This window comes from Symphalangus syndactylus, chromosome 14, assembly GCF_028878055.3.
Source record: "Symphalangus syndactylus isolate Jambi chromosome 14, NHGRI_mSymSyn1-v2.1_pri, whole genome shotgun sequence".
Classification (NCBI taxonomy): Eukaryota; Metazoa; Chordata; class Mammalia; order Primates; family Hylobatidae; genus Symphalangus; species Symphalangus syndactylus.
The window spans coordinates 14,013,095-14,025,266 of record NC_072436.2 but is presented as its reverse complement, the minus strand read 5'-3'; the positions used below and the strand labels follow the sequence as shown (position 1 = coordinate 14,025,266).

Sequence of the window (12,172 nt, the reverse complement as noted above, 5' to 3'; positions counted from 1 at the left end):
GTGGTGGAGCTGGGGCTGCAGGGCAGTCTCTGGACTCAATTCTCGTTTCTTCCTGTTGCCGTCCCCTTCCCTGGCTGCTAAAAGGATGTTTCAGGGCCCCAGTGTCCTGCAGCCTGGCTGTAGCCTGCACCGGCATACCCTAACATTTGCTTGGCCTGGGCAAGAGTACAGACAGAAGCCCCAGACAAGATGGCAAAATAGTAAAGTTATTGTCTGGGCACGGTGGTTCACACCTATAATCCCAGCGTTTTGGGAGGCTGAGGTGGGAGGATTGCTTGAACCCAGGAGTTTGAGACCAGCCTGGGCAACAGAGTTAGACTTCATCTCTATTAAAAAAAAAAAAAAAAGTTATAAATTACGTGAGATCTGGGCACTTTATGCAAATTATGTTTCAATTGAATACTGAATAAATAAATTTTTAAACAAGACAAAAGTTTAAATTATGCCAATGAAACATTTAAAGAGAGTATTCTGCCCCCCTGCCTTCATAAGTGTATGGTTACAGCCACTGGCTCGTTGGCTGCGGCTGCGTGGGCAGGGGCTTCCCTGGAGTGCCCTAGAAAGGGGCGCAGGTTCTGGGCAATGTGGCCCCTTGACCTGGAGGTCGCCTGGCCTGAGGGTATTCTAGAGAGATTGACTGGGGAGTAGCCGTCTCGGACCCTCTTGCCGATCTCAAAGCTGCGTGCTTGGAGGATGTGGAAACACTTCTCAGCCTCAGGCTCATGTTATCCTAATGCCCAACTGGCTGACATTCCCCAGGTATCCCAGCCTCTCTTGGCAACAGGAGCAGTGCTTAGGAGATTCTAGGGGTCTGAGTTGTGGAGGCCTGGAGACTGGGTGGGGGAAGCCCAGGAATCAGGATATCCTGAAACTGCTTGGTGCTATGTTAGGAAATGCCACCTCCCCCTAGAACTGAGCACCCACCCGCTTGCTCTGGCCCAGGAGAAATCCCTCCGCTCCATGTCACCAGCAGCCCCATGTGTGACATCAATGCTCATCTGCAAAGGTGGCCCCTTCCTGCAATAATCTGCATTAAAAAAATGCCATGAGTGCCACTGATGATTGGAAAAGGCCCAAATACCACCCGGCTTGGATGAATTCTTTTTGTGAAATAGAATGAAGTCTCCAGCCTCCATCCCTCCTAACAGTGCAGTAAAGCCATGAAGCTGGGCACCTGGGCCACTGGGCTCACACAGACAGGGAGGCTGCAGGCACTTGAGCCCTGGGGCCAAGGTCAGGGCTCTGAACACAGGGAGAGCCCCTGGTACTTGGAAAGGTGTATGGCAAGCCTGAGCTCGTGGCTCGTCGCCTGTAATCCCAGCACTTTGGGAGGCTGAGGTGGGCGGTTCGCTTGAGCTCAGGAGTTTGAGACTAGCCTGGGCAACATAGTTAAACCTTATTTCTACCAAAAAAAAAAAAAAAAAAAAAAAGAAAATTAGCTGGGTGTGGTGGTGTGCACCTGTAGTCCCAGCTACTCGGGAGGCTGAGGTAGGAGGATTGCTTGAGCCTAGGAGGTGAGGATTGCAGTAAGCTGAGATTGTACCACTGCACTCCAGCTTGAGACACAGAGCGAGACCCTGTCTCAAAGAAAAAAAAACACAAATAAACCCAAAAACCAAAAAGAAAGGCGCATGGCACGCCGGTGCTTGGGGACCCCCTGGATCTGCTGGAAGTGTGTGTTCTTAGAAAACACGCGTAGCTGGAATTCATGTCAAGCTCCACAGTTTCCCTCTAGTGTTTTTGCTCAGGGCCAGGCTGTATCTGAGGCCGGACTGGCACTTTACTAAAGGGCGGTGGCCTCTCCGAGCAGCTCGCCAAAGGTGCCACAAGGGCCTCATCCACAGCCTCCTGGCCTCTAACACGCCGTCCCCCTGGCTCCTCACAGGTTACCTGTGCTTGTACATGGAGAAGGATGAGATGCTGGGAGCCACCCTCATCCTGGCGTGGGTCCCCAACTCTCGCATCCAGAGGCAGGACGAGGAGGCCCTGCGTTACATCACTCCCGAGAGCTCCCCCGTTCGCAAGGCACCTCGCCCTCGGGGCCGGCGCACCCGGAGCTCAGGAGCCTCCCACCAGCCCTCCCCCACGGAGCTGCGGCCTACCCTGACCCCCAAAGATGAGGACATCCTGGTGGCGGCCCAGAGTGTTCCGGACCGCGTGCTCGCCAGCCCTGCGCCAGAGGACGAGGAGAAGCTGGCGCAGGGCTTGGGGGTGGATGGTGCCCAGCCAGCCTCGCAGCCTGCTCGCAGCCCCTCTGGGATCTTGTCGACGGTCAGTCCGCAGGATGTCACCGAGGAGGGGCGGGAGGCGCGGCCCGAGGCCGGGGAGGAGGATGGCTCCTTGGAACTGTCAGCCGAGGGAGTGAGCAGAGACAGCTCCTTTGACTCAGATTCAGACACCTTCTCCTCGCCCTTCTGCCTCTCGCCCATCAGCGCGGCGCTGGCCGAGAGCCGCGGCTCCGTGTTTCTGGAAAGCGACAGCAGGTGAGTTCCTGGTTCTGGGCGTGGGCTCTCAGGAGGCCCCCAAGGCCTGACCTGGGCAGGAAACAGTCACCTGCGTCACCTGTGATGCTAGGTGAGCGCTGGAGGCATCTGCCTGAACTGCCTGCGGCTGTGGCTATGGCAGGAGCCCCTCCCCGAGGCGAGGGCTTCAGCAGGGAGTCCCCACTTTACACCCCGCCCAGAGGACTGTGAAGGGTGCACCGGGGTGTCCACATTCTTCTCTCTCCTTGAGACTCACTAGGACTAAACAGGCCCTGCCAGGTCTGATGGGTCCATGACCAAGGCCAAGCCCCCGGGAGTCCTGGTCCCTTCTGTTCCCATCACCGGAGGGGCAGGAGATTTTCAGTCCCCAAGCGAGTGCCCGAGAGGCCCCGGGTGGCATCATTAGGCTCACGCACAGGGCTGGCCCAAGCCCAGATGTGCTGGTCCCCAGCTCCCCGCTCTGCCCTGCAGCCCACTGGGCACGTGACCTGGCCCCCTGTGGTCCCCGGAGGCATTAGCCTCCCTCTTTCTCATAGCTGTGGAGGATGGAACGTAGTCCCAGGGCAGTGTTGACCATATTCACCTGACTTGGCAGCCGCTATGCACCCCGGGGAGTCCAGCTGGAGTATCTGGACTCCTTGCTGGCCACACTTGCAGGAGCTAGAGTTGGACCCATGCCCTGCGGTGGGTTCCCTGGGCCTTGGAACCCAAAGAGACTTTCCTGAGTGGGGAGGGTTGCATGGTGTCACGAGGGTCCTCATGGCCTTGGGGTGATTGCCTGTATGGTCGCATCGGCCCGGAGCCCCAGAGCCAGCACGGGGGGCCTGCATCCGACTTCCACAGCCCCTTCCTGTGCCCTGGCTGTGGTCCTTTCGCTTATTAGATTTCTAGGCAAATAATGGTGGTGACCACAGACAACAGTAAGAGCTGACATCAGTCAGCGAGCAGGTCATTAACTGTCGAGCTCGTGGTGTGAGCTGGGCACATGCTGGACGTGGGTGGTCCGGGCCTCACCTGGGCGCTGGACACCGAGGGCTGTGGATGGTACACGTGTGTGCTTTCCACAGCCCCATGCCCCGTGAAGTGGGCCCTCATATTATCCCCTGCTATCGAAGGGGAAAGGGCAGCTTGGAGAAGGTCAGCAACTTGCCAGGGGTCACCCAGCCAGTGCCCGGGCCAAGCTGGGATTTTAACCCAGCTGGGTCTGCTCCAGGGCTGCAGCATAAAAGGTCACCCCAGGCCGATTAAGCCGGGGAGTGGTTGGGCATGAAGTAGGGACACAGGCTTTGCTGGCCTCAGCAGGGGTGACTGTGGGACGGGTTCTTTCCTGATTTTATCCCTCTGATAAGATGCAGCCCATTAGAGCCCCAGGGTGAACCGATAACATTCATCTCAGTTATTTGAGAGTGCAGATAAAAGGAAGCCGTGAGCCGTAACCGAGGACTCCAGGTCCCAGGAGGCTTGCCGAGCTGGGTGGCATCAGGCGCCAGGGAACCCGAGGAGGTGTGGGGGCGGTGGGGACCGAACTCTGGTCCTGGCCTGGGTCCCGCTGGCCGGGCTCAGTTGGAGCTCCCCCTGGTGGTGCCAGGCCAACAGTGCAGCAGAACCTGCGGGCGTCCCCGTGTCCCCGCATCCCCAGGGCCCAGGCGAGGGGAAGGTTCCAGCTGTGTCCCAGAGAGGTGGTGGGGTTGGCCCGCGGTCTTGGGGCTGAGGATTCTGTGGCAGAACCACAACCAGAACCTGGCCGGTCAGCTCTCTCTCCTGCAGCCCCATCTCGTAGGGAGCTGAAGTTTAGGAGTTAGGGAGTTGAGTGCCAGATGAGTCCTGGCACCACTGGTTAGTGTGAACCTGGGAAATTCTTTCTCTTCTCGGAGCCTCGGTTTCCCTGTTTGTAAGATGAGGCTGGTAATATCCACTTTCTGGGGGTATTGTGAGAATGCACCCTGGTTCGCCTTTCCCCACCCTCCGCCTTGCTGGTTCTCCAACCTGGCTGCATGTGGGGGGTTCCTGGGGGGAGCCTTTATACGCTGATGCCCAGGTACCTCCAGGTTCTTCTAGAGTAGTGATTCTCACCCGGGGCCGAGTCTGTATCCAGGGGGTATATGGCAATGCCAGGACACACTTTTTTGTCACAACTGAGGGTGGGGGTGTATTGGCATCAGTGGGCAGCGGACAGGGGTGCTGTGCACTCACTCTGGAAGCCAAGCTGCCCCTCTGCCTGGGACCCGCCGGGGGCCGCCCATCATTTTCAGGATGAAGCGCCATCTCCTTTGCTCAGGGTCCAAAGCCTGTCACCATCTGGCCCTGCTGAGCGATGCTGCCTGCCTCCCTGTCCCCCACTGTGCACACCTCCAAGTTCATCTTCCTCTCTGCCTCTAGATCTCGTAGGGCTGTCTCTGCCTCATGTAAAGACAAAGGGCCAGGGATCCCCTCTGCCTGGGTTTCCTCCTTCCCCTCTCTCCTAACCGGCCAGCTTGTATGTTTGAGACTCAGCTCCTGGGGCGAGGCACCTTCATGTCAGCTTTTGGCAGAGGCTTCTCTATTCCCCCGAACCCTGGGCTGAGGAGGGCATTACCCATGGCCCCCTTCTCTGCTCTGATACTCGAGTCCCCACTGAGACACCCTGTCCGCCTGTCCGTCCCAGCTGCTGGGAGGCAGATGGTGGTGAAGGAGTAAATTTTGGGGCCCGACAGATGTTTCCAGTCCTGGCATCATCCTGAGTTGTGTGTGATCTTGTGGCCGTTACCTCCCACGTCCAAAACGCAGATGCCTCGCGGGTGTGAAATGCGGCCAAGAACCCCCTTGTAGGGCAGAGTTGGCGTGAGGGTTGAGCACCAGCCTGGGGTATGGGGTCAGCGAGCCTGGCCTGGGACTTGTCCCCACCCGGAGACTGTGCTGGGGGATGCTTACCGCAGCCTGGCCCTGCTCCTGATGAAGGCTCAGAAAATGCCTCTTGGCCACATGGCCGCGGGCTCGGTGCGGCTCACCCCTCGGCCCTGTGTCAGCCCGGTCCAGGGGAGGCTTGCTGAACGTGGCGAGTTGCAGCTTTGTGCCAGGACGAGGTGGATGTGGATGGACTCTCCTCACCCCCCGAGAAGTGCGTGCTTCAGTACAAGGCTGTAGTGAAAACAGCCTGTCTCCAAGACAGACTACTGAGAGCTTTCTTTTTATTTTTAAAAAGTAGATATGGGGGCCGGGCACTGTGACTCACGCCTGTAATCCCAGCACTTTGGGAGGCCAAGGTGGGTGGATCGCTTGAGCCTAGGAGTTCAAGACCAGCCTGGGGAAAATGGGAAAACCTCCTCTCTATAAAAAATGCATAAAAATTAGCTGGGCATAGTGGTGCATGCCTATGGTCCCAGCTACTCAGGAGGCTGAGGCAGGAGGATGGCTTGAGCCTGGGAGGTGGAGGCTGCAGTGAGCTGTGATCATGCCACTACACTTCAGCCTGGGTGACAGAGAGATACCCTGTCTGGGGAAAAAAAAAAAAAAAAAAAAAGAAAAAGAAAAAGAAAAGCAGACATGGATTCTGAAAGGGGCTGGGTGAGCCCTGGAATCTGCATTTCCCTGGTCTTTCCTTGCTCCTATGCGCTTCTGGCCCCCACCACATGGTAGACCCAGGAAGCAGAGGTGGTGGTCCTTGTCCCATCCCCATCCCCATCCCCCGGGGCCTTCGTGTGATAGAACTGAAGATCCTTGGCTAAGGTGGTTAATTGTCCTAGACGCTGTAGAGCAGGCGTCCCCAGCCTGGCTGCCCGTGAGAATGCCCTGGGCAGCTTTAAAAGTCCTGATGCCCAGGCTGCACCCAGACCAATTAAACTAGGATCGCTGGGGTGGGGCCCAGGCATGGGAACGTTGTGAACTTCATGGGGGTTTCTGAAGTGCAGGTAGCGTTGAGAACCTCTGCTGTGAAGGGGCTGAGAGAGAGAGCGCCTGGTGCTCTGGGGTGGGGAGTGGCGTCAGGGCCGAGGCCCCCAGAGGACTGGCCACTCCGCAGGGGTGTTGGTGAGGACTTGGGTGCACCCATCACCACTGAGGGGTGGGGCGTCTATTAATAGTTAACTGGGAGTTGAGTCCCCCGGGAGGGCAGAGCAGGTAGGCTGGCTCGAGGGTCCCCTCTAGTGGTGGATCTGAAGAACTGCATGTGCAGGCTGCGTGTCTGGCTGGGATTGGCCAGGAGGGACAACTCCCCCACCCCACCCCGGGGGCCGAGGTTCCCCAGGTATATGGTTATTTGGCAAGTAGTTCGCAGAAGAGCTGAGGAGTTAGAAATGGCTGTGTCCCCCGGGCTGCCCACATTCGTGTGCTACCTGTAGAGTATGGCCAGGTGGGGTCTGGATGCTGGAAGGTGAGCCCACCTACCAAACCCAGAGGTCTCCTTTGGAAGCCCCAGCCCCCAGTCCAGCGACGGCCTGGAAATCCTTGACCAAGTGAGTACTCGAGGCTGACTTGGGGGGATGGGGTGATAAGGAGAGCTGCTGTCGCCAATGCATCGTCCTGCCTCCCCGCCCTGAGACCCCAAGACTCTGAGCTTCCCCGAGCCGAGGTGAGTCCTGGGCTATCTTGGTCCTGTGCCCTCCTCGGTGTAGAAAGCAAGGCTCTGGGGTGTGCTGGGGAGGGTGACCACCAAGCGCGACTGGTCATCCTACCCTTGGTTTCTGTGCTGGAAGGTACCGTCCAGCCTAAAAGGCCAGTTGGGCGAGGGTGTGGAATAATGGGGCGCCATGGGGCTGGCACCGTGTCCACTGACCCTGCCCTGGGGATGTGCGTTGGTGACCTGGGTAAAGAACTGAAACGAGCCTGGGCAACATAGCAAGACCCCGTCTGTACCAAAAAGAAAAAAATTAGCTGGGTGTGGTGGTGCACACCTTTAATCCAAGCTACTACTCCGGAGGCTGAGGCAGGAGGACTGCTTGAGCCTGGGAGGTGGAGGTTGCAGTGAGCCATGATCGCACCAGTGCACTCAAGCCTGAGTGACAGAGTGAGACCTTGTCAAAAAAACAAAACAAAACAAAACAAAAAACAAACAACAAAACAACAACAACAACAATAACAAAAACCACCAGATTCTGCTCCCTAAGTGAAAATGTCTCCTCTGGACCTCATCCTAAGAAAGAATCCAAATTACAGATAGCAAGGCCAAAGTGGCCGGCATGTGGCTTAAGCCTGTAATTCCAGCACTTTGGGAGGCTAAGGTGGGCAGATCACTTGAAGTTGGCAGTTGGAGGCCAGCGTGGTCAACACGGTGAAACCCTGTCTCAACTAAATACAAAAATTAGTTCAGCATGGTGGCACGTGCCTATAATCCCAGCTACTTGGGAAGCTCAGGCACGAGAATCGCTTGAACTTGGGAGGCAGAGGTTGCAGTGAGCAGAGATGGCGCCCCTGCACTCCAGCCTGGGGGACAGAGCTAGACATTGTCCCAAAAGAAAATAAAAGTAGAAAGACAAAAGCTTCTGCATGAAGATGTGCATCGTGGTATTCCTTACAGTGGAGAAAAAGGAGCAGAAAGTAAGAATCCAACAGCAGAGGAGGTGGACTGACTAAGGTCCCTCTAAGGTCCCTCTGTTGGATCAGGGAGTTTCCAAACCTGGGCTCACAAGCCCCTGAAATCTTACCCCACTTTTTTTATATGAGTAGGGGGCACCATCTGACTTCCCAGAAGGTCTGTGACCCATAAAAGGTTCAGAAGCTCGGTGCTGCCAGATAGGAGAAGATGAGGGATTGACAAGGACTGTCAAATAGTCCATGCTGTGTTGCAGTGTGGAAATTTACAGTGAATCAGACACAAAGCAGGAAACGGGTTATGATTCTACACATTGCAGTTAAACTCTGTGAAGAGGCCTGAGGTGCAGATGAGACTCTTAGAGCAGGGCTGCCCAGCAGAGCTTCTGCCAGGACAGACAGAACCTAGGTCTGTGCCGTCCCGCACAGCGGCCGGGAGCGTGCAGCTCTTGAACCCTTGAAATGGCGCAAGTGCAACCGAATTTTTAATTTTACATAATGCGGATTAATAAAATTGTTTTTAATTTTAAAATGTTTTTAAATTTCGCTTTTAGAGACAGAGTCTCACTCTATTGCTCAGGCCGGTGTACAGTGGCAGCACAATCACAGCTCACTGCAGCCTCGACCTCCCATGCTCCAGTGATCCTCCCACTTCAGCCTCTCAAGTAGCTGGGATTGCAGGCATGCACCACCATGCCCCGTTCATTTATTTTATTTTTTAGAGACAGAGTCTTGCTATGTTGCCCAGGTTGGTCTCAAACTCCTAGGCTCAAGTGACCCTCCTGCCTGGACCTCCCAAAGTGCTGGGATTACAGGCATAGCCACGTGCCTGGCCTTGGTTAATATAAATGTGAATAGCGCCTGTGGTCAGTGGCCATGGCAGTGGATGGCAGAGGTTGAGAGGAAGGTGGCCCATGTGTTAGCCTAGTGTGATTATGAGCACTTTTTTTTTTTTTTTACTTTTCTGTTTTCAAAAATGTTATTCTGTGATTATATTAAGCTTAGAATTAAAACCAGTGTATAAAAATAGACAGACGGGGCCGGGCGCGGTGGTTCACGCCTGTAATCCCAGCGCTTTAGGAGGCCAAGGTGGGTGGATCACGAGGTCAGGGGTTTGAGACCAGCCTGGTGAAACACAGTCTCTACTAAAAATACAAAAATTAGCTGGGTGTGGTGGCGGGCGCCTATAATCCCAGCTACTCAGGAGGCTGAGGCAGGAGAATTGCTTAAACCCGGGAGGCGGAGGTTGGAGTGAGCCGAGATCATGCCACTGCACGCCAGCCTGGGTGACATGTCTCAAAAAAAAAAAAAAAAAAAAAATGGGGAGAATCCTGCACATTCGGGCAGGCTTAGCATCTCCCACTGCCCTACACGCTGCTAACGAATGAGGAGGCCTCCAGGGCGAGCTGGTCACTGAGGTCCTTCCAGCGACACCAGTGCCGCCGGCCTGCCACCTTGGGTCCCGTGCCGCCAGCGGGGCCTCCCCCTGGGGAAGTGTTTCATTCTCTCTCTCCCTGGGTCCTCTTGTCATTCCCGGCATGCCTTCTCGGGGCGGCCAGCCTAGGCAAGACGGTGTTTGGGTGTTGGGATGGGCTGGGTGGCCTGGCCTCAGGGTTTGGCCACTTATTACTGTGGTTTCTGTCATGCAGTTTCTGCCAGGTCAGACTCAGTCCAAGCAGGTTGGCGCGGCCACAGGTGGGCAAGCACCAGGAGCAATGTGTTTCCCACCCCGGGGTCCTGCCAAGACCCCCTGCCCTCCCGCTTTCCTCTTGCCCTTTCTTGCACACACAGTGGGCGCTTCACCCCAAGCATAGCCGCTTCCCACCTTGCTCTCTGCAGCTGGAATGTTCTCTCTCCTGAAACCCCAGCCCACCTGCAGGCAGAAGAGATTTTCTTCGCCGTGACCCCTGCTGGGACCTGAGTTTTCTCTCTGGAGAGCTCCTGTCAAGGCCACGTGGTGTTCCCTACGTGCGCCACTGTTCCCGGGTGCTTCCTCACAGGGTCCTCCCAGTGCCTGGGCCAGCGCCGTCAGCAGGGCGTCCTGCAATGCACGCGGTCCTGTGCCTGTGCCCCACTGTGTGTGTCCAGCACGCCCTAGAAATGCAGCAGATGTGGCCAAGCAACTGGACTTTGGTCTTTCTTTATCTTCAATGAATGTGAAGTTTGGTGGTCACAGCACGAGGCTTCCATGCCTGACAGCACAGGTCTGGATGGAACGTTCCTGGGAGGATGGAAGGTGGACCCTAGAAACGTAGCGACCCTCCCAGCAGGACAGGCCCGAAAAACTCTCTGTCAAAAGTAATGGGGGAAAGATAAGATGATAAGACAAGGCCCCTCTACTCCCTCAGGGTGGCCCCTGTCATGGGGGTGATGGCACAAGGGTTCACCTGGAGCTGGCCAGTGCTTGGACAGCAGACCCCAAGGGGCGGGCGCTCCCCACCTCACATGGATTCCCCGGCAGGTGCCAGCCCACCCCGCAGGGCGTGCGAGGCAGTAATAAACGACATCTAAGTGCTTTTTGCCTTTAGGAGGAAAAGGCTCCCTGTCGACCGAGTATCAGCGGCAGTGGCTGAATTATTAACGGTGTTATCATTCATCGTTGTTGTAACGGCCCCTGTCCTCCCACATGGCACAGAGGACAGAAATGAGGCTCTCGGGGAAGAGTCCAGTCTCTGAGAATGAGCTAGAACCAGTGCGCTTGGTGGGCCAGGACCCAGTGCTGGGAAGCATCCTTGCAGAAGCTCCCACGGAAGGTGCTGGGGGTGTCGCCCTGGCCTCGCAAACTCTGCTTGGGCGCCGGATCCCCTCTGTGTTTCCTGCCGTTCCTTTTCTGCCCAACCCTCCAGGCAAGCCCGAGGCGGATTAGAAACTCCTGGAGGTGGGCGAAGAAGTGAGCCGTGGCACACGAATCAGGATGTGCTTTGTCCTTCCTGTCTTTGTTCCGGGGTGCAGCAGCTGCCCAGCAAATCAGAGCCTGGAGGAGCGGGGGGGAACACAAAGCAGGGGATGAGGAAGGGAGCGGGAGGTGGGGGGTGGAAGGAAGGGCATGTGAGAGGGTCCAGGGCAGGAGACAGCAGGGAGGGGGGCAAGGGGTGAGCGGGGATGGTGGGCCATGCATGTCTTAGGGGCCACTCCAGCAGCAGCAGGGACCAGGGGTGGGTGCAGCACAGATGTCCAGGAGCTGCCGCCACCCAGGGGAGGGACAACTGGGTCCCAGAGAGACCTCGGAGGTGGGATGGCCAGGAGCTGGGAGGGCTGCATCCTCCATTCCTCCCAAATTTCAGGATCAAACCCCCCATCCCAGTCGTGGGCCAACCAGGGCGCCCGGGGATGCCCCGAGAGTGCCCGCCGCCCCCTGAGGATGCTCCAAGAACCCCCGCCCACCCCTCCGGGCCCAGCGCAGCCTGGCAGCCGGGAAGCCAGCAGCTCCTGAAGGTCTGTTGTTTGGGTTTGTTTGTGCTTCTGTAACCGGGAGCTGAGATTTATTTCTTTAAAACATCCCATTGCCCGACACCCTGCAATCTGTTCTGTGTGTCGTTCAGACTAATCTCGTCTTGTTTCTGTAGCACTTGGCAGGCTCTGTGTGGCGTTCCTCCCTCCCCCAGACTCCCCCCCCACCCAAGCCAAGGTGGCCACCACCAGCTGCTCCGCCTGCACCCAGAGGGTGGCCGATGCTGGGGGTCGGAGGGAAGCTGTTATGGGAAGGGCAGCTGGCTAGTCTGAGCCCCATGGACTGGCGTGTGGCCACGGTCAGTCTAGAAATGGCCACAGGACATAGCCTCGCCCCGGGAGTCTCACTGCCAGGCGGAGAAGCCAAGCAGGCGCCCAGCCGAGCACTGGCCCCCTCCCTGGCTGCCCCTCAGCTCCGGGAGCTTGGAGGGGCTGCCAGAGAACTTGACTGGGACACCACCGTGCCCAGCCCTCTGCTGCGCGACTCTGGCGTGGCTGTTTGGCTCACACATGATGTCTAGGCAGGGAAGGGGCTGGCGGCCTTGGTTGGGCAAGGCCTATAAGTGGTTGAGCTTTGGTCAGAGGCCCAGCTGTGAATCCAAGTCCCACTCAAGACCCCCAGGGGGTGGCCTTGGACGGTGTTGAACCACTCTGTACCTCAGTTTACTCCTCTGTGAAGTGGGGGCATTGTGGGGGTTCAGGAAGGCTGTGCAGGTAAAGCTCTGCACAGAGGG

At 57.0% G+C, this 12,172-nt stretch overlaps 1 protein-coding gene across 9 annotated transcripts in view; it reads left to right on the top strand.

Moving 5' to 3' along the window:
* The window catches only part of TBC1D16 (TBC1 domain family member 16), a 98,896-nt gene that overhangs the window by 20,640 nt on the left and 66,084 nt on the right, over window positions 1–12,172 (top strand). For 8 of the 9 annotated variants that reach the window (XM_063617326.1, XM_055241495.2, XM_055241496.2 and 5 more), the window contains exon 3: window positions 1,886–2,483. In XM_063617326.1, coding sequence (XP_063473396.1) covers window positions 1,886–2,483 — 598 coding nt within the window. Of the gene's footprint in view, window positions 1–1,885; window positions 2,484–6,627; window positions 6,914–12,172 lie in introns of those variants that run through there. The other variant, XM_063617329.1, reaches the window with a different exon arrangement.